We start from the raw sequence: 27,985 nt of genomic DNA, 5'->3' as shown, positions 1-27,985 counted from the left end.
TGGTGTCATCAAAACATTTAGACAGAGTTTTGAAGATTTTCGGGGGGGGGGGGGGGGGTCGGAGGGGGTTGCTAAAATAATTCTATCTAAAATCTTCATTTGTCAAAATGCAAGTTGTTTTTAGATTACCTGTGATTCACTTTTATCGAAGTAAGGCGCATAATATGCATGCAGCTACCTAATAAAAGAATTAAAACGAACCAAAACAAAAAACAAAACAAAAACAAAAAACTAAACGATTGGGTTATCCGGGAATTAATCTGAGTCGGTTTTAATTTTTAGATTTGGAAGACACCGGAAAGTGTTGCGTCGTCTGCATTTGCGTTGTCAATATCAAGTTTAATTCATTATGCCAAGAGTAGGTAAAAAAGACAAAGGTGGGCACATGCGAGAGGAAATATCTGCAAAACATAAACTGAATTTAGACAACGACGAACCAGGAACAGATAATAGCCCTAATAGCAGTCCTCTGAGAGGTAACAAAGAGGCTGACGAGTAACGTAGGCCTACTTTATGTTCAACCAAAGTGCATACATGTACAGGGACTTGTCGTGGAATATATTCAGCTGATATCTACAGCATTTTGCCATAAATAAGTCAACTTCTATTTATTTTACGATATATTAATAATTCATTGAAAAAAACTTCTTTTCTAGATCATTTTCAGCTAGAAATTTTTACACCATTCTGAATTTATGGTTTTGGTCAGTGCATCTTTTTTTTTTTCTAAACAGCCATACACATTATATGATTGTAAGAACACGACACACGAGGCCACAGGTGCAAACTGGTGTATATAGTAAATATCTAGAGCAAACTGTACATTTACCCGTTTGCTCAGATTGTGTCAAATTCCTATGTAAGCCTCTTGCAATGGAATACAATGTATAAGAAGCTGAATGCTAAAAATTGATGTTAAAGTTTCATTAGTCATATTTCTGCAATATTGTTGGTAAAAGTTTTAAAAACCATGAGTAGAATTTGTTTCATGTCCAGATGTTTTGTAATAAATGTTTTAGAAATTTAGATGGACATACAAATTGGAGTAGGAATGAGTTCAGACTGATTGTTTAAACAAAGGATATTCTTCAATGAAATACATACACGTATATAGCATCCCTTTGTTTCGAGGTCAAAAAGTTAAGGTAGTATGAGACTAATTTAGTTTAACAATGTTGTGAACACCACATATGAAGACTTCAAGAGTCATCACTGTAAGTCATTGGCAGACTATATATAATTTGATCCTCTCTTCTGTTACCCATATGCATAGTTTATTTTTTGCTGAAATCACCTTGAGGGTGAGTATTTGATCATGATTTTTTTTTGTATCACAGATATATATCACAAAATAATGTGTCCAAGGGTTGTCAGGTACCCTGGAGCAGCTGTCACAATAACTCAGTGGTCAGAAGACCATGGCCAGAAAATTTTGAGGTCTACTCAGTGAAAATAAAAATCAAGAAGTCCTAGTATGGGCTCGTAGATTGATTAAAAATTTGGGGGGAAATATTGTTTGTAGATATTCAACTATCTTAACCTTCAAAAGAAAAATAAATGGAGAAATAACATTTGAGATATGTGTTGGGGCATCATAATTTGTTTATTTTAGACATAAAGAATAATTATTGTTTGCAATAGTAACTTGTGCGAACAACTTGCTGAAATTGGCTGCATACGGTACCTTAATTTGAACCATAGACATTATAATAGTCTTATTAGACTATAATACTCTCTGTCCATGATCTGAAGCATAGAGATATACAGTGAAGTATTCATTGATCACACACATTTTCTGATAATGTGTTGCATGTAGTAAATGAATTGTAGCATTTGTTTTAATTGAACAATGTTTACAGGTAAATTCTTAGTGTCATATTTTTCTTGATAAAGAACTTTCCATCATATTGTGCACATATTAAAATAAGTTAGGGGGAGGGGGCATAAATTTCATGGTGGGCAAGTAAATTTAAACAGTCCACTGCAGGTCTTATTGGCCAACAAGTTTTAAAAGTTTTCATGAAGACTGCTGGAGAAAGGTATGAACTTGGTTTGCAATTCCCCGTTTGAAATTTTTTTTCAATCTTCCCTGTTAGAAATATAATTCAAAATAATATGACAAATACTATATTTATAGAGGAAACTCCACTGGTTCCAAGACAAGGTAGAAAGAGAGAAAATGAAGAGAACGGTGATGAATTTTCGTAAGTTTCATGCAGTTTACTATCTAGCCAAATTAGGCCATTTGATACATGTTTAAGCTAGATATATTTTTCATCTGTCATTATACAATCTGATTGTTTGATTTAAATACATGACCTTGTAAAAGATGTCAGCATCCATTTTGTTTGATCGGCAAAATTAAGTCCTGTTGAAACGTTATCTGGTAAAAGTTAGATCTACCAATAAGCCTATGATTAAAAAATTATAAACAAAATCGAAATCACTACCACATATGAATTAACATAATGTGCAAAAACAAAAGCATAAAATGCCAGTGAACCACAAAATAAGCAGCAACCAAATTTACAAACTGTCTGAAGTTATAACACCATGTGTTGGAAATAACATCATTGTCCATAGTTACAACATTCTACCTGACTTCATTTAAGGTTGATCGATCCTCATGTGATGTCATAGGTTTTTGCAAAAATTTTGATAAATCAAACTTTGCGCATGATAGAAATATATCTTTCTGAGGAATTTTATTCACTAAATATAATAAAAAATCTGGTAAACTATTTTTATTGAAAAGGTTTATATTTTTCATAGATAATCAATTATTTGTGATTAAAAAAAATTTTGTCAAGGGCAATAACTCCTATGCTGTTTGCCATTTCAAAATTAACATATGTATCGTCAATTCTATGTCTTCCTGATAAAGATTTTATGAAAAAAGTACAATGATTAATCTTTAATTTCATTTGGGATAAAAAGGAAAGAATCAAACGAAACACTTTGGTTGGAGATGTAACAAGAGGTGGCCTTTCAACAGTAGATGTAGAATGCAAATTAAAAGCATTAAAAGCAGCATGGATACCGAGATTAAATTCAAAGGGAGTCTTACTTGAAATTTTAAATAATTATTGTAGAAAACTTAACTTTGATATATACTATATGTTAAAATGTTCAACTACTGATGTGGGGAATTTAAACAAAACTAAATTACCACTATTTTATAAAGAAATGTTGTGTTGCTTTAATGAATGTAAAAGCGAACTTAACTTTGATAAAAGATTACCTGATGATATTTTACAACAACCATTATGGAATAACACAAATCTGAAATATAAAGGAAAACCCATTTTCTTTGATAATTGGGCGAGATCTAGCTGCAATAATGTAGCCCTATCCAAATTTTTTTTATTCTGACGTTTTCGGGATAGGGCTACAATTCCATAGGATCTCCGTAATGGTGCAAAATAATTTTATGAATAACCGACAATAAACTCTGTGTATTAGTCCCAAATGTTGTTTACACCAAAAAGAGTACCAACTTTGTGCTCGGGCTTGTCTAATAAAGGTGTTTTTCATTAAATATAATGTACAGCATGCAAAATTCTTCGTCTGCTCCGCCATGCTTGTTATCGCGAGATCTCGTAGGTGGATCTAATGAAAAGCCTAAACATTGACAATCAGCGCGAAAATGTAGTTACTCGAGCCACTTCGACAAAGAAAGGAAAATCATATTGTTGCAGAAAGAATTTACACTCTGCTGTTCGGTTTTTAACTTGATATTAAATTCAAACCTTTTCAATACCGACGAAATAGCTTTCGCCTCCATACTTGTCCATTGATGTAAATACTACCTTATATGGCATATGCAAATGACTTGACAACCGGAAGTTGAAACTTCAGTACATCAAACATGGCGCACAAATATGAATCGAGAAATTGGAATTTATCGAAATTGTTGAAAACGGTAGAATAGAGCCTCACAAATCTAAAGTTGCAGGTTGTAAATTTATATATTGACTAAGAAACATAGAATATCATTTTATTTACGTAAAGAAAGTCAGGAAATGTTTAGAATGAGCGCAAATGTTGCGGGAGTGAATCACTCCCGCATTTGCACCATTACGGAGATCCTAAGGAGTTGTAGCCCTCTCCCTAAAAAAAAAAAAAAAAAAAAAAAAAAAAAAAAATCAGAGAGGGCTACATTATTGCAGCTAGGCGAGATCTGGTATCTTAAATATGTTAGTGATTTATTTGATGATGGAATTTTTAAACCGCTAGAACATTATTCAAATATTAATGATAAATCTAACTGGCTATGTGAATACAAAATTATTATGACAATGTTGTTGTTGTCGGTTCCTTTTTATTTTCGTGCAGTATCACGGGTAGTGTCCACACTAGTGGGCCCCCTTCCAGGTATCTGGCTGGCTGCACGCATGGCAGATCTCACCTCAGATCTCCATTCTTTCCGGTCTTGAGGGTCGGCATTTGAGAGCTTCCATTCTCTACGATCTTTCTCCATCAGCTCTCTCCAAGATAGCATTGGCTGACCAACTCTACGTCTCCCAGGAACTTGTATATTTAGAGCGCACGTGACTGCACTGCTGGATCTGACGACGTGGCCATACCAGCGGAGTCTCCTTTCCCTTAAGATGAGGTCGAGGTCGTCGATGCCAAGCCGCCCCAGCAATTCAATTGAACTTGCAGTGGCCATTTCTTCAGGCTTGATGTTACAGATCTGTCTTATCATGGTCCTGTCATTGCGTAGTAGGCGATGAAGATTTGGCTTGGTCAGTGCCCAGGTCTCACTGGCATGGAGCATAGCGCTCCGTACACAGGTGTTATACACTCGACCACGGGTCTTATACGACAGGTGGCGTGATGTCAGGACTGGTAGCAGCTCCCTGAACTTTTTCCAGGCAGTCTTCACACGCATAGTGGCTGCAAGGTCACAGCCACCAGATGCGGAAAGCATGTCTCCGAGGTAGCAGAAGGAGCCTACAACCTCCAACTTGTCCATACCAACTTGGATATCACTCTGCGGCCTGCCATCAAGAGGGCGAGCAGTTCCTCTGCATCTTGAACATCTGAAGTCAGGGTCCACAGACAGGTGCACGAGCCCACTGCATTTCTTGTGCGCCCAGTGTTTGCAGCCATTGCAGAAAATACTATTGCTGCCTACACCTGTACGACAGACAACACATGGGAAGCTGCCCGAGTCCTGAAGTAGGTCAAGACCCGTACTGCAGATCATGATCTTGGTTTTGCCTGCATTCACTCTCAGTCCTTTCCTTTCCATAGCTTCTTTCCAAGTCAGAAGCCTCTTGACACATTCATCCAACGAGTCAGTAATGATAACCAGGTCATCTGCATACAGATCCTCCCAGGGAACACCGGTGCGAAATTCGCGTGAAAGAGCCTCGAGTACGATGATGAAAAGCAGAGGGCTGAGTACTGACCCCTGATGGACTCAGACCCTCACAGCAAACTCCTCACTGTAGCCATCACCAACGCGGACACAGCGGATACATCCCCTGCACCAGATGCACAATCCACTCTTCCACACCAAGTTTTCGCAGTGCCCACCAGATCACCTTCCGAGGGACACTGTCAAATGCCTTTTCGAGGTCCACGAACGCCATATAAAGCCGTTTGTTTACTGCGAGATATTTTTCCTGCAGCTGCCGAACAACAAATATTGCGTCAGTTGTACCTCTGCCAGGGACGAAGCCAAACTGGGAGTCATCGATTGTCACCAACTGCCTAATAAGGCTGTCCACGAGAAAAATTCGAGGACTAAACAATTTTTCAAATTCAAGTTGTGTAAATAAACAAAATGTCACTAATTTCAACTTCCTTCTTGGATTTACCAATATACTTAAAACATCAAGTAATCTTTTTTATAAAAATTTAGTGAAAAAAGGTTTTGCAAACCCAATTTTCAGGCATTACTGTCTGAAGAATTCAGAATATTCGGTGATTCTAATTGGATAAACATTTATAAAATTTATGTAAAATTAAAGATTTGAAAGACAAACAGACAGCGGAATTCAGTTATAAGTTATTGAATAACATATTATGTAATAATGCATATATTAGCAAATGGAAAAAAGATGTAAAGAATGAATGTACACATTGTAAACAAGTTGAGACTACAAAACATCTGATTTACGAGTGTGATAAGGCCACATTTAAAAATATGTTTGTTTCCCCTCTCCCGACCCTAAATTTCAGAGGAAGGTCGGTAGGTAGGTAAAAAGTTTTTTTTTTAGCTAGCAGAATTTTATTTATTATGAAATTCCCATAACCATTAACAATGCCCGATACCAAACGTCGTGAAGCACATCATCCATGTTTCCTCATCAAACTCGTATAGTCAGTTCTCGCGTAAATTCTGCTTTGATTGCCACGTTTTGCAATTAGGGAAGGTGTCGATATTTTGGACAGTACTTCATGTATTTTGGAAATGCTCATTATCTAACCACTAAACTTAGGCATTGGACTACATGTATACATATTGGTTGATTCGACGAACATTGGGTTTCATCAGAATTTTCTCTGCTATTAATGCCACATACTAACACTTAAATAAAGTTAGGGAGAATGTTGCAACTATGGACAATGGTGTTAGTTTTGGACACATGATGTTATAAAATTGGTAAACTCAGTTGCTGTCTTTTATTTATGGTTCACTGACATTTTATGCTTTTGTTTTTTGCACATATAATATCTTAATTTATATATGATAGTGATTTTGATTATATTTTTAAATGATATCGGTAGATCTAGTTTACCAGAAAACGTTTCAACGGGACTTGATTTTGCCGATCAAACAAAATGGATGCTGACATCAACCAATCAGAGCTTAGTTACACATGTGCATATAATTACATGTAGGTGTTTTCCAGTTTGTAAATATAGCATTAGTTTAGAAATAAGTTAAATTGAGAATGCTTCTGATTGACTGTCAAAAATATCGCATCCGTCCAAAATATCAACACTTTCCCCTACTGAAGAACACAACTTGCACACTGGATTCCCCGAATTCTCTTGTTTCCTCGCTCCTCGTGTAGACAACATTTCTCCATCTCGATCTTGCAGATCACTAGTCCGAATTGCGAGCCGAATTCAATGTTAAACTCACTTGTAACTAATCAATAAAACAATGATTCTTGTACTTATTAATATCGATTAAAAGAAAATATCAATCCAAAATTCGATATTAAACAGAAGCCAACAATTGTAGTCAACCGAATTTTCACTGCCATTTGAGCAAACGAGTCTCGTGACTCAAAACAAAGCTCGACAGTTTGATAAAATGTTTTCAAGAGACTGTTTATGTGATGAAAGAACCCATAAAATCGATATTAGTAAGTACAAGAAGAATCGTTTTATTGATTAGTTATGAGCTTAAAATTGAATTCGTCTTGTAAGTATTTGAAATCAGCCAGAGAATGCCGCCTCCAGCTGGAGGCGGCGAAATTTCTAGATTTCGGACCAGAACACCTCCTGTATTCGTATCATTATTTTTTAATTTTGGATCGAAACCAAAGAAGATATAGAAAAATTTTGTCATTATAAAATATTGATCTGCACCAGAAACGACCTTGAAATTTTCTTAAAATTAAAAAAAAAACTTCACCAGAATGGCGTAATAAAAACTTATGGGTCGGTGTGAATTTTCAGACTCGGTCGGGCGAGGGGAAACAAACAATATTTTTATTTTGGCCTAATGTTTTAAATATATGGAACACTGTTAGCAGTTATCTATCCTTCAAAGTTCAATGGAAACACATTGTTGTTGGATTTTTTATAGAACAAAATGATAAAACCAAATCCTTAAATTTACTTATTACTTATATAGCCTACAGAATACACAAACATAAAATGTTGTAGATTAGATTCTTTAAGTGAAACGACTTTTAATATGTATAATCATGTTAAAAAATCATTATGTTTCTATACATCAGTATTGAAGTATATAAATGCAAAAGAGCATAAATTTTTTGAACATCTTTGTAAATTAATGTAACTTGACTGCTGTGAAGAGACCAGTATAAACTATCCTTATATATTTATCATTATAACTATACGGTCAACTTAGGACTACATTGTTTATATATTATTCCTTGAGTAATTTCTATGTTATTCTACTGTTGATATATCTACATCAACGTTGTATATGATATTTTTATGATTTCGAAAAATATTTGATATTATGTATTTTCATATAAATTATATATATGCCTTATATAAAATAATATTATAATAAAATACATTCAATCCAATGGGCCCCTGGCACCATTGGTGAGAATTAAGAGGGAGTATCCGAGGATATTTTATCCCAAATAGTATGTATAATTTTTAATAAATGATGAAATTATTAAAAAAACAAAAACAAAAAAACTCCTATGTTGGAATTTCCTCTACTGGATGTCTAATATACATTGGTTTCCCTAATGTCCACAATTAATCTATACATATTTATTAATTAGCAGTTTTTTTAAAACTGTTGATATTTAAATTTTGTCATTTCAACAAGTTTTTATCTATTTTTATTATTCTGTTTATCGAAAATGAGTGATTTTCTGATGTTGATGTTTGCTTCCGTTTTTGTATGTCTGACATCTTTAAAAAGGTGGCAACGTATACATTTTCTTTGGTTATTAATTAAATTAAACTATATTGAGTGGAAATTGATAGTTTTTCCACTTTTAACCATTAATATTGATAAGGCACATGAGGATGGTTGGAGCTACCTTAAGTGTTAATATATGTGGCATAAATAGCAGAATAAATCCGATGAAACCTGAGTGTTCGTAGAATCAACCGTTATACATGTACAATATGTCTATGTTCAGTGGTTAGATAATGAGCATTTCTGAAATACATGGAGTACTGTCCGAAGTATCAACACCTTCCCCTAACTGCTAAACATGGCAATCAAAGCAGAACTTTACGCAAGAACTGACTTTACGAGTTTGACGAGGAAACGTGGAATAATGTGCTTCATGACGTTTTGGTATCGGGCTTTGTTAATGGTCATGGGGATTTCATACTAAATAAAATTCTGCTGGCTAAAAAAAAACTTTTTACCTACCTACCAACCCTCCTCTGAAATTTAGGGTCGGGAGAGGGAAAACAAACATATTTTTAAATATGGCCTAAAAAGAGAAATCTTGTGGCTGGACTAGGAATTGGACCTAGAACCCCTGCATTACTAGTCAGGTGCTCTAACCACAGAGATACTCAGGCCAATATCTAGGTCCATATAGCTCTAACTACTACATTTTCTTCCCTCCTTAAATTATTTTTGCCCTCAAAGACACACAACCTAGATTCTTTTGCCCCTGGAAGGACTTTCACCTCAAGTCCAAGGGTGGTCAAAGACACCAAATGTATATAGGAAAAGAGAAAATTTGTTGCTTTGACCAGGAATGGAACCTGGGAACCCTGTGCAGCCATCATCTCTCAAGACGAAAGGAGGTCAACGACAACAACAACACAATGCAATATTTGACTTTTTTTGATGAAGAAACAACAAGCAACCCAAGGATGTTGTCATTCAAAATAATGCTTCTCAGAAATTTCTCGAGAGACGATGGCTGTACCAGGTTGTGTCAGGTCTGGTCGCTGGATCTCCTCATGTGGCTGTGAAGGCCAAAGTGGGAGTGGCAATCTTTGCTGCAAAGGCTACAGATGTGGATTGTCACCTCCTGGCCTGTGAAGCTGGACTTGCGGTTGGCTCTCTTCTTTAGACAGCTAGTTCTTTTATCAGCAGTTTGGACTCCAGATAGGCATTGGTGTCATTGTTTTAGATAACCATTAGTATCACAGCTTCATGTTTTACATTCATATCAGTATTGTTCTTCAACAAAATATTTCAATTTCAGATCAGAAATGCAGAAGATGCTAGAATGTTTTGGAGGTAAATTCTCTCCTCTTCACTTTATTGATGAATGTACTGATTGATATATATGTTGGTGTGTGTCTAAAGCATATATATATGGATGCCCACTTCCACCTCTACCCAGGGTTGAAGTTGTGACCTGCATAACCAAATCTTATAGCATCATGTAACTATTGCACTTGACCACTTAACCATGAGTTCAACATTGAGTGGGAGAGGAGGTGGGTATTCATATATATATAGTGAATTTCTTTGTGCTTTATTTTGAATATTTCTTCACTTAGGCAGTTATTTTTATTTAGAGTTCATTGCAATCCCTGTGTGCTTTATATTAAAGATATTTCAATTGTAATGTACATGTATCTTGTATACATTAAAGGTGAAAATAACGAAAAGTGATTAATCTCATAACTCCAATAGTACAAGCAATACAAAATAGTTAGTTGGGCAAACACGGACCCCTGGACACACCAGATGTGGGATCAGGTGTCTAGGAGGAGTAAACATCCCCTGTGGATCAGTATACCTATAAATTTACATCAAATCACTGTATCCCATTTCCATTCTCAATGATTGTGTAGTGTGGGGAGAATTCCATCGTCATCGAAAGCAAGTATTTTGACTTGCCTAGATGGTCGAGTGGACTCTTAACACATGTTAATCACATGCTGCTTGAAGATTGGCTCTCTAGGATTTGAGTTCAACCACAAGTGAAGGGGTGGAAATGGGTATCCAGCATGTATATAGTGTATTCCCTTGTGCTTTATAATATATATGTATATATATATATATAATCCAAAATATAAGTACATATCCACACAAGTAATAGTATAATAAAGAAAAATTAGAATGCCAAAAATAAATCAACCGGTTTCATTTTCAATTTTCAAGATATATATATATATATTTCTTTGAGCAATGAAGTAATTGTCAGATGTAATAAGAATTTCAAGTATTTAATTATGTTCCCCAAACAAAGTTTGGGAACATTGTTTTTACTCTGTTTCTTATTATTATTATGTTCCCCAAACAAAGTTTGGGAACATATTGTTTTTACTCTGTTTCTTATTATTATTAAGGTCTTCCGTCTCCTGCGGAAGACCTTACTATTATTGTTCGCGTTCTTCTTCTTCATTAAGGTCTTCCGTCTCCTGCGGAAGACCTTACTATTATTGTTCGCGTTCTTCTTCTTCATTATTATTATTATTATTATTTTCCTTGGTAGTACACGCGTTTTTCTCAGCCATTTCTGGTTTGATTTTCACGAAATTTTCAGGAAAGATGTCTTGTGATGACGAGACTTTGCTTGCAAAATTTCGTGCTTGACGTCACTTCCGGTCAGGAGTTATCTCTCTTTTAGTGACTTTTTGAAGGGCCTTGTTGTCCACGCATCTCCTCCGTTAGTTTTGAAGCTAGAGTCTTGAAATTTCTACACAAGATAGAGTAAACATTTTAGAAGATTTGTGGGGAATTCGATTTTACCGGAGGCGATTTGCCTGAACGCTCGCCTGGACCTGAAAAAATGGATGCCAAAATTTTTCGCCGATTTCGGCAATTTTTGACCTTTGATCTCCAATATCTTTTTTCTTGCAAATATTTTGTTAAGACATGTAGAACAAAAGTTGTGCACATTTACGAGATCTTTTCGAAAATATCAAGATTTAGGGGCTAGCCCCTTAAATTAGGGATCTAGAAGGGCTCAAAGTCTACATCAAATATCTCAAAAATTGTTAATATTTTGGTATAAGTCAAAGAACAAAAAATGTTCATCTCAACAATCCAAATCTATTCATATAAAAATTTAGGTCATATGTTACGTAATAAGGGATTTTAAGGGCCAAAACCATAAAGTTTTTACCCCTTGTATCTCGAAAACGACAAATATTTTGAAAAGCAATAAAGAATAAAAGTTGTTCAGAATGATGATCTGAACAATATGCATATTTCGTTTTTACCCTATGTGGCCCCGTTAGGGAGCTACAGTTTGGCCCCTAAAAATTACTTCTAGAAATAACTCGAGAACGGTCAAGAATTTCTAAATACTTGTTGAACAAAAAATGTTTGAAATGTCATGTCCTTTCTTACGATATCAAGCAAAAGGGGCTGACCCTTTAAATTAGGGGCCCAGAAGGGTCCAAAGGTTTATGAGAATATCTCAGAAACTATTAATATTTTGTAATAAGTCATTGAAGCGGAAATGTTCATCTAAACGAGCTTGTTCTTATCAAATCAAAAAGTAGGTCATATGTTACGCAATAAGGGATTTTAAGGGCCAAAATCATAAATAATTGACGCCTCATATCTTGAAAACGACAAATATTTTGAAAAGCATTATTGAACAAAAGTTGTTCAGAATGATAATCTAAACAATATGTACATTTCGTTTTTTCCCTATGTGGCCCCGTTAGGGAGCTACAGTTTGGCCCCTAAATATTTCTTGTAGAGATAACTCGAGAACGGTAAAGAATTTCTAAATACTTGTTGAGCAAAAAATGTTTAAAATGACAAGGCCTTTCTTACGATATCAAGCAAAACGGGCTGGCCTTTTAAATTAGGGGTTCAGAAGGGTCCAAATGTTTTTGAGAATATCTCAGAAACTATTAATATTTTATAATAAGTTGTAGAAGCGGAAATGTTCATCTCAACGAGCTTGATCTTATCAAATCAAAAAGTAGATCATATGTTACGTAATTAGATATTTTAAGGGCCAAAATCGTAAATATTTGACGCCTCATATCTTTAAAACGACATATTTTTTGAAAAGCATTATTGAACAAAAGTTGTTCAATGTGTCATAACCTATCAATCAATATCAAAAAATGGGTCTGTGGGCCTCATGACTCGCCTGTAGAGTCGATTTTTGTCGATATCAGTCGATTTCAAAAACTTGTAACTGGTAAATATTTTGTAAGGACATATTGAACAAAAGTTGTTCAGTTTATCGAGATCTATCGATTGATATCAAGAAATAGGCCTATGGTCGTAATGGCTCGCCTGTAGAGTCGATTTTTTGTCGATATCGGTCGATCTCAATAACTTTTTACAGGTAAATATTTTGTAAAGATATATAGAACTAAAGTTGTTTAGTCTATAGAGGGCTAACAAATGACATCAAGAAATAGGCCCGCGGGCCTTATGGCTCGCCTGGAGAGTCGAATTTCAAACGAATTTCACCGCAACTTTGCTTCAGAAGCTTATGATATGAAAAATTGATTATATCTAAAGTGTCTTAAAGTCGGAAACTAAATTGGGACTCATTTGTCTTTTTTCTTTTTTTTTAACTCCGAGTGCATCAACAAATCGGACGGAAGACCTACTCGTTGCTCGCAACGAGATCGTGTCTAGTTATTATTATTATTATTATTATTATTTTCCTTGGTAGTACACGCGTTTTTCTCAGCCATTTCTCGATCGATTTTCACGAAATTTTCAGGAAATATGTCTTTTGGTGACGAGACTTTGCTTGCAAAATTTCGTGCTTGACGTCACTTCCGGTCAGGAGTTATCTCTCTTTTAGTGACTTTTTGAAGGGCCTTGTTGTCCACGCATCTCCTCCGTTAGTTTTGAAGCTAGAGTCTTGAAATTTCTACACAAGATAGAGTAAACATTTTAGAAGATTTGTGGGGGATTCGATTTTACCGGAGGCGATTTGCCTGAACGCTCGCCTGGACCTGAAAAAATGGATGCCAAAATTTTTCGCCGATTTCGGCGATTTTTGACCTTTGATCTCCAATATCTTTTTTCTTGCAAATATTTTGTTAAGACATGTAGAACAAAAGTTGTGCACATTTACGAGATCTTTTCGAAAATATCAAGATTTAGGGGCTAGCCCCTTAAATTAGGGATCTAGAAGGGCTCAAAGTCTACATCAAATATCTCAAAAATCGTTAATATTTTGGTATAAGTCAAAGAACAAAAAATGTTCATCTCAACAATCCAAATCTATTCATATAAAAATTTAGGTCATATGTTATGTAATAAGGGATTTTAAGGGCCAAAACCATAAAGTTTTTACCCCTTGTATCTCGAAAACGACAAATATTTTGAAAAGCAATAAAGAACAAAAGTTGTTCAGAATGATGATCTGAACAATATGCATATTTCGTTTTTACCCTATGTGGCCCCGTTAGGGAGCTACAGTTTGGCCCCTAAAAATTACTTCTAGAAATAACTCGAGAACGGTCAAGAATTTCTAAATACTTGTTGAACAAAAAATGTTTGAAATGTCATGACCTTTCTTACGATATCAAGCAAAAGGGGCTGACCCTTTAAATTAGGGGCCCAGAAGGGTCCAAAGGTTTATGAGAATATCTCAGAAACTATTAATATTTTGTAATAAGTCATTGAAGCGGAAATGTTCATCTAAACGAGCTTGTTCTTATCAAATCAAAAAGTAGGTCATATGTTACGTAATAAGGGATTTTAAGGGCCAAAATCATAAATAATTGACGCCTCATATCTTGAAAACGACAAATATTTTGAAAAGCATTATTGAACAAAAGTTGTTCAGAATGATAATCTAAACAATATGTACATTTCGTTTTTTCCCTATGTGGCCCCGTTAGGGAGCTACAGTTTGGCCCCTAAATATTTCTTGTAGAGATAACTCGAGAACGGTAAAGAATTTCTAAATACTTGTTGAGCAAAAAATGTTTAAAATGACAAGGCCTTTCTTACGATATCAAGCAAAACGGGCTGGCCCTTTAAATTAGGGGTTCAGAAGGGTCCAAATGTTTTTGAGAATATCTCAGAAACTATTAATATTTTATAACAAGTTGTAGAAGCGGAAATGTTCATCTCAACGAGCTTGATCTTATCAAATCAAAAAGTAGGTCATATGTTACGTAATTAGAGATTTTAAGGGCCAAAATCGTAAATATTTGACGCCTCATATCTTTAAAACGACATATTTTTTGAAAAGCATTATTGAACAAAAGTTGTTCAATGTGTCATAACCTATCGATCAATATCAAAAAATGGGTCTGTGGGCCTCATGGCTCGCCTGTAGAGTCGATTTTTGTCGATATCAGTCGATTTCAAAAACTTGTAACTGGTAAATATTCTGTAAGGACATATTGAACAAAAGTTGTTCAGTTTATCGAGATCTATCGATTGATATCAAGAAATAGGCCTATGGTCCTAATGGCTCGCCTGTAGAGTCGATTTTTTGTCGATATCGGTCGATCTCAATAACTTTTTACAGGTAAATATTTTGTAAAGACATATAGAACTAAAGTTGTTGAGTCTATAGAGGGCTAACAAATGACATCAAGAAATAGGCCCGCGGGCCTTATGGCTCGCCTGGAGAGTCGAATTTCAAACGAATTTCACCGCAACTTTGCTTCAGAAGCTTATGATATGAAAAATTGATTATATCTAAAGTGTCTTAAAGTCGGAAACTAAATTGGGACTCATTTGTCCTTTTTTTTTTTTTACTCCGAGTGCATCAACAAATCGGACGGAAGACCTACTCGTTGCTCGCAACGAGATCGTGTCTAGTTATTATTCTTTTTCTCCGGTACTTTTTTGTCCGGTAGTGTTCTCAGAAACTACAAAAGGGATCGATATGAAACTTTCCAGGATGATAGTATAGCGTTTGTAGATGTGCATAGTGATAGTCATTTTGTTTGCACGTGCATGCACGCGCACGCACGTGCATTGCAATTTTGGTACAAAAAATGGAAAATCAGAATATTGAAGGAAGCGATATAAAACCTAAATAGGATGATAGTATATCATTTGTACATATGAAAAATAATAGTTATTTTGCCAGCACGCGCACGCATGCGCGTGCACGCGCATTACAAAATTTGTGTGCTAACTTTGGAATCAGTCTAACTTTTTTGTTGTTCATTGAAATGGCTTGAAATTCATATCATAGGTAGATATTGAGACCCTTAACTGATTTACATGGTCAAAATTACCAATTTGCACGCGCATGCACGTGCGCTTCATTTTGATTGGATAATGCTAAAACGTTTGTAACTATCTTATTTATGAAGCGAATGAGATGATATTCACAGCATATGTAGACAATATGTGTATCTATATGTTGGTGTAACAAAAAATGCCAACGCACACGCGCATGCGCGTGCAACATTTTTTAAATGTTCAATTTTTAAAGGACGATAACGTTTTTGTTTTTCATCAAATTCTATTCATATTAGAGGTTTAGATGTATCTTGGTACTCCTTACAAATTGCTGTGGTTAGAGTTACTGCTCAGCACGTGCATGCACGTGTGCTGATTTCTGATTGGACGATTTTAAAATCGCTATAACTTCCTTATATTTGGTGGAAACGTTATGAAATTCATACTGTGGGTATATGATACAAATGCCTGTTGAACGACATCAACAAAAATTCGGAATCATACACGCGTGCGCGTGTATGCATGTGCAACGCTTTCTTTCATTTCTTGGTACTGAAATGACCATATTGAACGTACTACATGTAATTAAAGGCTAAAATAAAATGATTTTTTGCTATAGATTCACAAGGACATCACTTTTTAATTGGGGGAGGTTTGGGGAACATCTGTAACGGTCCCCGTTACAATTAGAACTAGTTACTCTGAATATTGTTATGACATTGTTGGCCGGGGTACAAAAAGGAAAATCCAAAACAACCTTACTTTTTTTTTGTAAGTAGTATACAAGCACCCTAATGAGGTCCCCATAGTCACATATATCTAAATGGGGTTGCAAAGTGTATAGGAATGATATGGGATAAGAAGAAGAAAACAATAAACAAGACAATTCACTGACTTTTTAGTTCCCTACCTGGGAACCAGAGAATTAATTTTATGTGGCCCTAATTATTATACACTGTACACATACCTCAATATAATAATTTTATACAAAATGTAATCTAATTGGTCTAGTCACATGCAGTCGTGTGCAAGGGAGAATAAAACTTCATATTTCCTTCAAACATCATGTTTTCTCATCATAATCCACTCTTATTAATGTGAGCCTTGAGCATATTTTCCATAAATTCTACAAAGTGGTTAAAACACTGTATTGTGATGTCACTACGTCCCAAGTCCATTTTCTGTAGATTTATGCATGAACTCTCTTATATCATAAGGCACAAAAGAATGCATATAGTAATCGCATTCATAGAGAAAGGAAACATAAGAAATGGTAATATTATAATTATTATGAGCTGAGCGGATCCTGTGAGGATCTTTTAGGAAATCGTCATGGGGATTGCTGAAGCAAGAGCACAGTTGCGTGAAAATGTTTTTGCATTTATGACACTGTTTTTTACTGTATGTTCATTGAATTAGCTAATCAAGAATTTAATTTTCTCAAAATTCAGCTGATATTTCAAAAACACTGGTAAGCAAAAGAAAGCGCCTTGAACAATATACTCAGAATTCACTGAAGTGTAGCACCAAAAAGGTGGAGGACATTTGGAAGATGCAGCAGGCAGAAAGGTATAGCAATGAGAGAACTTTTTAGTGCTTCATTGGAAGTATGCTGGTGTGAAGCATTGCAGATCATACTCAAAAATTAAATTTATTTCTTGCATTTCATTCTTTATTAACTTTCATATTTGTTGGAATTTTTAGCTGTTAAAATAGACAAAATCTCCTATATATATCAAGATTCAGTGTATTGTTTACAACATGCTGCATAGTTTATATTAGGAAATGGCTATCATTTCAATTTGTAAAGATATCAAAAGTAAAAACTTTGGAAATTATATAATATTACCGGTATTAAGAGAATTGAGCAAATAATGAAGTATAAATGTAATATTATATAGTTGTGAATGTTGGATTGTCCCTGGGAGTTTTTCTCTATACCAATATGTATACGTGTAATATTTGCAATGCATGCATATATATATTTGAGAATATATCGTTCTAGATGCAATCAAATTCTTACTGTGACATAGTCAATTTCTTACTGAAAAAGTGGTTTCTTACTTCAAGATGACTTCACAAACCAGATCAATTGAAAAAATTTAAAGATCAATTATAGATATTTAAAAACAATCTGAATCTTGTCCTTGAAATCACTTTATGTTTGCAGTAAGGAAAATTCTAAGTATTCACTTTTTAATTGAAGTTTTGAAAATACCAGAAATGTCTTAGGATTCCCTATATTTTTCTAGAAGTAACATATATCAAATGATGTGCAAATACACATAAAAATAGAGGAAACTTTTTAAAATTATCAAGTGTCATTTTAGATGGCCATACATGTATTAGGTAACCTTTTCTGTAAATTAAATCTGTTATAGATTTGTAATAATTACTCACTGTATTCCACTTCTTCAGAAATCCCCAAACCACGGAGTTTCAACCAAACTTGGCACAGCCCTATTGGAAGCAGCAACTATATATTCAAATTTAATTGTTCAAATGTAGTGTCAATTTAGCTGGAGATAGTGAAGTTGTATGATGAATTCTTTTAAATCATTTTCCGTACTTGTAGCTGAAATAAAAGATTTTTTTTTTTCAAGTTGTTATATTGAGCATATTGTTATAACATTGTTGGGGTACAAAAATGAAAATGCAAAACAAAACAACCTTACTTTTATTTTGTAAGTAGTATACATGTACAAGAACCCTAATGAGATCCCCAGTCACATATATCTAAATGGGGTTGTAAAGTGTATTGGAATGATATGGGATAAGAAGAAAAAAAAGGAATACTATATTAACAAGACAATTCAGCTGAACATTGTGATTCTGTAACTTACAGGCAGAAATTGCAGGATGAATATGTTAGACAAGTTGGCACAGTGTTTCAGCAGTGGGAGTCTGATCTTGAGAAATCCAAAGAACAGGAGGAAAAACTCAATGTAAGTTGAAAGTGTAACAAAGCCCTAATTCCTGAATTCTTACTACAAGGCCTTCATTTTATTCATCTATGTCTTCAAACTTGGTATATTTAGCTCACCTGAGACAAATTCAATTAGCTCACTTAAGATAGAGATTCAAGTGAGCTTTTCTGATCAAAATTTGTCAGTTGTCTGGCAACAGCATTGTAAACTTTTCAAAATTTCATCTAACAGAGTATCCTTTGGTGAAGGAATTTCAAGTTTGTTCATATGAAGGGCCTTGTCACTTTCCAAGGGGAGGTAATCAAGAAGAGGCAAAAAATGGGTAGGGTCATTTAAAGATCCTCTCTAAAACCACTTGACCAGACAAGAAACTTGTGAGGAAACTTCCTGACATAATGAAGATTCTAGTTTGTTCAAATCATAACCCTAGGGTTAAGTGGAGCCACAATAGGGGGACAGCCTTTTATAGGGGAATCTATAGAAGTCTTTGAAGATCTGCTTGTCTTGAATCTCTAGGCTATGATTCAATAGTTATGTTGAGAGGCAACTATTCTCAGATAATGCAGATTCAAATATATTCAAATCATGGCCCTGGAGGGTGGGGTGGGGCAACAAAAGGGGATAAGAATTGACATTAGAATATATGGGAAATGTTTTTAGCTCAAGTGAGCTTTTCTGATTAGGGCTGTTCCATTAAAACATATGAGGTACCCGGGGACGGCAATTAAAAACAAATCTATGGGTGCTTGTCATTGGTAGAAAATTGCATCTATAGTGGGTACCTACTGCCAGAAAACTGCATCTGTGGGTGGTTGTTTTGATAAAATCTTTATTTTTTTACCGAAACTGAGAGGAATGCAACAAGAGAAGGGAAGGGTTGAAAGTAGAATGTGAAACAAACGTCATTTTCTGTATTCATTTTATCTCGCTCGATGAGGTTCCGCAATCCAGTTATCGTTTCCGGTTTGACTCTAAAATTATAGCGACCGGAAATTAGGATTATCTCCCCAATCAGAACTCCTCGAATGTCTCGCGCACTCGATCTATGTCGAGTGCGCGAGACATTCGAGGAGTTCCGATTGATTATCTCCCTTGTCCAAAATGGAAAACGAAACGTGCTCGTGGTCCATTGAACCGGGGTTTTTTTAAATTCTGCCGATTCTACCCAACATGTCAAATCGAAAATTAAAATAAAATGCATTTTCAATATTACGAATAGAAAATCGTGAAACGTAAACGTATTGATTTGTATTTGGTAATCACTATTCGTTTTGTGAAATATCTTTATTCCGTATTTTTAAAAACCATGTAAATAGATATGGCCACGCACGATGACAGTAACGATACCTATATCATTCTTGGCGACGAAACAGATGCTGAGATGACATTTCATCACGAAATAAAGGAATTGATAGAAATAAATATTTCTCATACAATTGGCGGTATTCTTGCTGCTAACATAACACAAAATGCAGTGCTATTTGGGTGTTTAAAGATGAGAGGAAGGTACAGTTGTTAGCGACTTTACTAGATTGGATGTTCTATCGTTAAAGTGATAATGTCCTACGGACCCGGTTTGAGTGTGGTGAGGACCTGTACCGAGACACATTTAGATTATTCTAACTAGTGACTGTCATAATAAATGTATTTGAATACATGTACGTGCATCTCTGCCGTCAAAAATCCTAACAGGAATAGTTCTAACAGTGTGAGAAATTGTTAGATGCTTTTGATATTATGATGAACGCCTGTAAAAAATATGACCAGATAAAACTCAGAAAGGTATGCATATTTCTCGTAAATTAGTATACTTTGTGTAGTGGTGGAAAGAATTTGAGTATCAAATAAAAATGAAAAACAAGAAACTTTTCTTTCAAAAAGATGGTAGATAATTCCATGGGCATGTCTTATGTGGGGAAAATGGGGTTAAAAATTATTTCATGGGGGTATAAACATTCTGAAACTAAAAGTGGAATTACTACATACAATTGTAATTTAGTGCTTATATTAATTTTTTTTCTTTATGTTTACAATTTGTTAATGTAAAATCTTTATTGAGCATAACACAGCAAAATTACTGAACAACATTATATAAATACTGGATACATATCAAAGAGATATGACCTTACACATTCTCGGCTTATGTTCTACCAAAATGTAACATAGATACATGTATATAGTTATACACTGAATTTGAAATTGCATTTTTTTTTTCCCAAAATTCATATTAATGTACTAGTCACTCTAAAGAATTTTTTTTATCTAATATTTTTAAAATACATGTTTTGTTTATTTGTACTCACGAAATAATGTTAATGATTTATTGAAAATGAAACGATAGATATTAAAAATGGTTATTTTTTTTTTTTTTTTTTTTCTCCCGACCGACCCTAAATTTTATTTTTAAAATCCGTAAACCAATAAATTAAAAAACTGTGGCCTAATAGTTGTTTTTGAACATTTACAATACTAGGCTTTTTATGGACAGGTAGACTTATAAAATTGATTTAGCTCATCGTGTTTAAGAAAGACAGTCTTGATAAAATAAATTGATGGTTCTATGATCAAGCTTCATTGATGGCCAGTTATTTGAATGGTGATGAGACCCAAGATACTCTTCTCTTTACTATCATGCTTGGGAACATCTGAAAATAGACCTCTATTCAGGGGTTATAAATAGTCATTCATACATATTGAATTTAAAGAAAAAGTGTATTTCACATTTATTTCACTTCTATGGGTGGTGCCGCACTATCTAAAATTGCTTCTGTGAGTGGTCCCTCATTACATTTTTGTGCTTCTATGGGTGGTTACCCAAATTTTAAAGTGCCTTCCCTGGGTACCTCATATGTTTTAATGGAACAGCCCTTACCTGTTGTACATCGTCTGTCCGTCCGTTTGTAAACTTTTTACATTTTCGACTTCTCCAGAATTACTTGGCCAATTTCAACCAAACTTAGCAAAAAGCATCCTTGGGTAAAGGGCTTTCAAGTTTGTTCAAATGAAGGGCCATGCCTCCTCAAAGTTTTACAAGTGAATATATTGGGAAAATCTTTAAAAATGAACCAAGGTGACTCAGGTGAGCGATGTGGCCCATGAGCCTTTTGTTTAATCTTCTTAAGAATATATACATGTATACGAAATTTTAAAACATTTCTTGTCAAGAGTCAATGGACCACACTAAATTATATTGATATGCAAACATTCTGAAGTCGTGATACCTCCCTGTGTTTAAGAATTGGACTAGAATCTGCATTGTTGTTATAATTAGTAGATATAGTTCCTTTGACAAGCACATTAGAAGAGTCATAGGTCCCTTGGATGCATTAGACCTTTGAAACTGAGGTCCTACATATGTATGTCACAGTAAGCATTGACTAGATGATTAGCCATCACTGCTATAGGTCTAGACTCATAGAGTAGAGTTCTCTAAATATGTGGCACTTAATTCACCTAAAGCTGGTTATGTGTCTAAATGTGAAAAATTTGAGGGGGAAAAGGAGGACAATTTGAAAGAAATTTCTACAAACCCTTAAACAATTAAATAGCTCTTTATTACCGTATATACTCGCCTAGAAGTCAGATTTTTGGGAGTCAATTTCTGGTCCAAAACTCTGCCCGACTTATAGGCGTGTCCTAAGAAGATTGGTAATTTTCTGGGCGGCGTAGTGTGTTTTTTAAACAACTCCGACGATTATCATGGACTACCACACAAATGATTATTGTTCACAAATATCTAGACTTATTGTATTGTTTATTATTTTAAAATTATGTATAAAGTACCAGTACTCGCATATTTTTATCTAGTTAAGTGTATATTATTTGTTTTGAAAATTATTTACATTATACCGTTCATAAAAGATTGAATATTGTTAACAGATGATTTTGCAAGGTGCATGCCATTAAGTAAACAGGGTGTCAGGTACTGGTAATTAGGAGACCATAATTGCTTAGGTAAACAAGTGATCATTGCCCATAATAGATCAAGGGTTGTGTTTAAACCCCAAACAGATATGGCTTGGATATTAAGCACCTCATAATTATTAATTTCTCAAAATATTTTTTGAAACATAGGTAAAAACACTAGAGCATTGACTTGAAATTGTCAACCGATTCTGACAAAAATTTGTACCGACTTACAAGTGGGTCGATGGCAAATTCCTACAAAATAACCTTAAAAAATACAACCGACTTATAGGCGGACCGACTTATAGGCGAGTATATACGGTACACCTCTGACTATTTCTTTTTATTATTAGTGATCTCAACTTGGGTCACATGACATTAGTTTAGGGTCGTTGATATATTTTCTGGTCACAAACAAAAACAGGGATTTTTGTGTTTTACAAGATAATTAATGCCTTGTTTTATACAGCTGCTGGATATTAGAATACGCCAGTTTCGAGATACGAACTCTTCTGTGTAGGAGGTGCATTTAGTGGAACTTTGAATGACTAAGTGGGACAGAGTGGACCTACAGTCAGCGAGAAAGATGATGAAATGTATTAAAAGCGGCTTCTCTTTTAATATGTAAATGTGGGAAATACAAAATACTTATATCGAAAGAAATGTTTTACTAAAGCGACAGAAACATAAAAACAATGTCATATTTGCAAGTAATGTCTTTGATATGGTACTTATGCCAACGAAATAAGGTGATATGATAAGAATTCTATGTATTGAATTACTCCTTAAATACTTATAACTTACTTGGTTTGTGTATCAGTCGAATTCGGATGATCTAACAATGTAAGAGAAACTTACTGAGTACATTCGCTTACGCAGTGATGAATATTAGTCCCACTCCCGTGTGTAAACAAATTGTTTCGCGCCTCACTATACACGAGAGTTCTCCAAAGGGAAATAACTCGGGTGTATTTCGAAACTGGCGTATTAACTAGCTTAAAAAATAATATTCTAGATTTTATAACCTTTGGGCTACATGTAGTTATACTTTTAACTAATAATTAGGTGAACAATTTAGGGCCTGTGGTCCATTTGATTGGCCTTGGCCTCTGTAATACATGTATTTGAGAAAAAGTTTAAAAGTTTTCAAAGGTTTAACACAGACAAATCAGAATGAATAAACTTTAGTGACATAATGAAATACTGATCAATACCAACAAGTAACAAACTTATTATACCCCACGGGAGAAAGTGGCGGAGAGTACAATGTTTTTTACCCATCCGCCAGTCTCTTTCTTGTCAGCACAACTCCTCTGAGACCGCTCTACAGAATTTCATAAAACTACGTAGTTAATAAGGACACACTGTGTAAATGTGCATATTCCCAGGAAATTCTGATTCTGTAATTTTTCTGAGAGTTATGCCCCTTTTGAACTTAGAATTTTGAGCCCATCTGTCACATGTTCTTGCAGTAATGCATAGCATTACCATTCATTATGTGAGACATTGTCAAGCAATGTTGGAGTGTGGGGTATGTGAGCTTGTTCACTTTTGCTTTCTTTCATTTTGATTGATTTCAATTTTCAAATTTATTCCCCATATCATTTTTTTTTTTAGTAAATTTATATAGTATAAAGTATTGCTTTAATTTTAGCAATGGATGTGCTGTAATAATTCCAATTTAGATAAAAGAGTAGATACCAGCTAGTATATTTCCATATAGTTTTTCATGTCATGTTCATGACATAACAAAAGCTATATCAAAATTGAATGAAACGAACTGGGTTGTAGCAAATTTAAAATTTTGGAGGGTGTCATGCATACATGTATAAATGGTGTGAATGGTGAAATAATATGAATGATAATCTTAATGAGCCGAGTTTGAAACAGTAAACATGTATTGTGATTATAATGATTGTTTTTGTATTAATATCAACAGCAAATGTTCAAACAGCAGCAGAAAATGTTCCAGCAGGCTAGAGTTGTGCAAAGCCAAAGACTGAAGACAATAAAACAACTGCATGATCAGTTCAGCAAGGTTGGCTAATTTCAGTTTACTTACTATATTTACAATTTACTTTCATTTCTGTTAGAATCCCTAGGTATTAAAATAGATATAATATACTTATCAAGATTCTTGCACAAATTGTTTCACAGCTGAAGTACATTCACAAGGAATTGGCTATTATTACAATTCCTTAAAGACATCAAAGGCAAAAACATTGGAAATATAAATATTTTAGTGTATTTTAGATCACCTGAACCATAGACTTAAGTAAGCTTTTCAGATTAAAATTCATCTGTCGTTGGTTATAGCAGCTTTATACCACTGCTTGCCAGGGGATAAAGATCCTGGGTTTGATGTCTTTTCTAAGGTGTGAAGACATTTAAGGAATCTGTTCTTTACAATGGCTGGTCTACAACACCAAATGTAATAGGAAGGGAAATATTGCAATGCATAGATCAGCCCCTGAAATTGACGGGTGGAAATTTCTGCCACGGAATAAAGATTCTGGGTTGATGCCATTGAGGCTCAAAGACAGTTAAGGAGGGAGGAATGTGGCAGTCAGACAGGTTTGATCACTGGTGGCCAGATAGCTCAGTTGCTCCAGCACTTGACTGGAGATCCAGGGGACCTGTGTTCAAATCCTGGTCTGGTCCACTGCATTTTCTTCCTGTTACAGTAGATTGAAGTTTGTTCATTTCAAGATCAACTTGTGGGGCTAAAGGAAATTTCTTTAAAGAAATCATCTATAAAACCTCATAGGCTATTACTTGTCAAATGAAAGCAAAAGTATACTTTAGTCGTATGTCATGTACACACAGAATAAGCATATTCTTCAAGTTTGCTCACATTATGACCCTTCAGGACAGGGCAGGTGAGCATTGAGACCAATGAGTGTCTTTTTAAACAGGGTATCGATGAGTTGGAAAAGTGTCACCAGAACCAGCAATCATCTGTCCAGTCAGAGCTGAAGAAAGAAATGTCTCTTCTACAGAAAAAAATTCTCATGGACACTGTAAGTCATATAATAAGGTGTTTGTTAATTAAATGTATTTTTTTGCAACAGCAATCCCTTCTCTTTTTGTGGTCAGGGTCAATCTGTCCCAAAATCTTGTGAACGCTTCTCCTATATGGCTTATCGGATGGACTTGAAACTTTGTACAATGCTTCATTGTCGTTTGTAGAAGGGCATATTGTCGAGACGGGGGATCCAATTATTTTTCTAAAGTTATAGTGGGTATAGATCCAAGAGTAATGGAGGATGTAAAATAGCTTGCAAACACTTCTCCTATATGGCTTATCTGATAGACTTGAAACTTTGTACAATGCTTCATTGCCATTTGTAGATGTGCATATTGTCTGTATGGGAGAATCCAATTATTTTCCTAAAAGTTAAAGTGGATAATTCTAAGAGTGATGGAGAATGTAAAATAACTTGTAAACACTTCTCCTATATGGCTTATCCAATAGACTTGAGAATTTGTATAATGCTATTTGTAGATGTGCATATTGGAGGGACAGGATGATCCAATTATCCTTAAAGTTATAGTGGATCTGAAGGTTGGAGGGTGTAAAATTGTTTGTGAAGACTTCTCCTATATGTGGCTTTTCAGAGTTCATAATGTCTTATCATCTTCACAAGTCAAGGGTTATTAATTCGTTACCTCGCTCTAACCCTTGACATCAGTCACTATATAAAAGTTGGGCTAATGAGACCATTACACAATCCACTATAGATAAAACATTCAATGAAATCATTGAATCTTGTTAATTGGTGTGCATGGATACAATGACAGGATTTCATACTGCATCATCTTATGGAGTACATGGATACAAATGATGCAATCTCCTACTGCTGTATTGATAAACGTGCACAATTGTAATATTTACACCACTAATTATGTTTATTAATAGTAAATCAAGTTTGGAAACCTTTTCGCATAAGTCAATATTGCTTAAACGATTAAAATAGCCATAACTGTAATTATCAATACGCATGTTTTTATTTGAATCTCTCGCTTCACGTTGTTATAAATAGAACCGCATTCTCATTGGTTTCCACTCTTTTGTGGAACCAATCAGAACAAGCCCAACTTTTTGATAGTCACCGATGTCAAGTGTTAGTGCGAGGTAACAAATCAATATCCCTTGACTTGTATATCCCTTGACGTGTAAAGATGAATATCTTATATTCCGGGTCTTGCTTTCTCCTCCATACCATACAGTACATTAAGGGGGAAGGTTTCATTTGGTGCACTTCCAATTTGGGGAGCTGGGGAGACATTTATAATTTGTTTTATTTATATGTTTCATAATTATCTCTTTTTCAGCAACAGCAGGAGATGGCCAATGTGAGGAAATCACTACAAACAATGCTGTTCTAGAATCTTATGTTGCAAAATACTTTCAGTTAAGGGCACATGTGACGTTTTTCAGTAATATATAATTTTTCGTGACATATCAGGTACAATCTACTTGCATCCAGTATTTTGTTTCTACAAAATAATCTTTGATGTGCATTTTTCTAGGTTTGTTTCAGAGTTAGCCTATTTTGATAATTCCTGGTTATTTCTAGTAAAAATGTAAAGTCAGCCCTCATGTATTACTGCTTACAGAAGATTGTATAATCATATGAACATTTATACTTTATAGTTATTTTAGCAAAGGGGAGAAAAATCTTTGGATCAACCAGAGATTGAACACGGGAACCTTGCATTAATAGTTAGGTGATCTAACCACCGAGTTAATCATGTTTATGCATATGAAGTAGAGTAATATTACTACAATACAAAACCTATTTAGGAAATAAATGCAGGAACTCGTGTTGGAATGAAAAAAGTTATTAAAAACATGGCAGAAACGTTGCATGTGACCTAGCTTAATTAAAACTATTGAATTGTTAAATCATGATGTTCCTCTGTTTAAGTTATAAAAGTTATATAAAATGTGAATTGAAATGTATATGGAATAAAATGGATTTGAAATTTACTTTCTTGTCGTCTACAGGGTCAATTAAACCATCTGCAGGTAGTCTTGTATTTTTGTCCTCCACAGCAGCATGGAAGGGGACAAACAAATACCGGTGTCCCTCCGTTCCACTTAACTTTGTGGATGCAACTCCTCTGAAACTGCTCAACAGATTTCGTTCAAATTTTGTAGGTGTGTTAGTCACCATATGTAGTTGATCATAATGCACCGCCATTTTGATTTGACCAATTTTACAGGAGTTATGGGACTTTGTTGAATTTGTACATGCTACACTATAAGAACAATTTGTGGACACACACCAACAAAACCGCTGTACAGATTTTGTATGATTGTCAATAGTCACCATATGTAACTGATCATATTGTGCTGTCATTTTGATTCCAGAAATTTTACAGGAGTTATGGGACTTTTGTTTTTTGC

At 34.8% G+C, this 27,985-nt stretch overlaps 1 protein-coding gene across 1 annotated transcript; it reads left to right on the top strand.

The window, feature by feature from the left end:
* Positions 1 to 152: 152 nt before the first annotated feature.
* Positions 153 to 27,565, top strand: LOC125683555 (synaptonemal complex protein 3-like). Its single transcript, XM_048924832.2, has 8 exons — positions 153 to 476; positions 2,138 to 2,204; positions 9,852 to 9,886; positions 17,191 to 17,308; positions 18,585 to 18,684; positions 24,512 to 24,610; positions 25,488 to 25,592; positions 26,908 to 27,565. The coding sequence occupies exons 1-8, from the start codon at positions 350 to 352 to the stop codon at positions 26,959 to 26,961; spliced, it is 705 nt and encodes a 234-aa protein (XP_048780789.1). The 5' UTR covers positions 153 to 349; the 3' UTR covers positions 26,962 to 27,565.
* The last annotated feature ends 420 nt before the right edge of the window (positions 27,566 to 27,985 follow it).

This window comes from Ostrea edulis, chromosome 6 (assembly GCF_947568905.1).
Source record: "Ostrea edulis chromosome 6, xbOstEdul1.1, whole genome shotgun sequence".
NCBI classification, from domain to species: Eukaryota; Metazoa; Mollusca; class Bivalvia; order Ostreida; family Ostreidae; genus Ostrea; species Ostrea edulis.
Note: the sequence above shows the minus strand (reverse complement) of the source record. Positions and strands in the feature narration are given on the sequence as shown.

Coding starts and splice junctions, on each gene's coding strand:
- LOC125683555 (XM_048924832.2), top strand. CDS start 350: ATGCCAAGAGTAGGTAAAAAAGACAAAGGTGGGCACATGCGAGAGGAA. Junction 477..2,137: donor TAATAGCAGTCCTCTGAGAG/GTAACAAAGAGG, acceptor CTATATTTATAG/AGGAAACTCCACTGGTTCCA. Junction 25,593..26,907: donor AAAAAATTCTCATGGACACT/GTAAGTCATATA, acceptor TCTCTTTTTCAG/CAACAGCAGGAGATGGCCAA.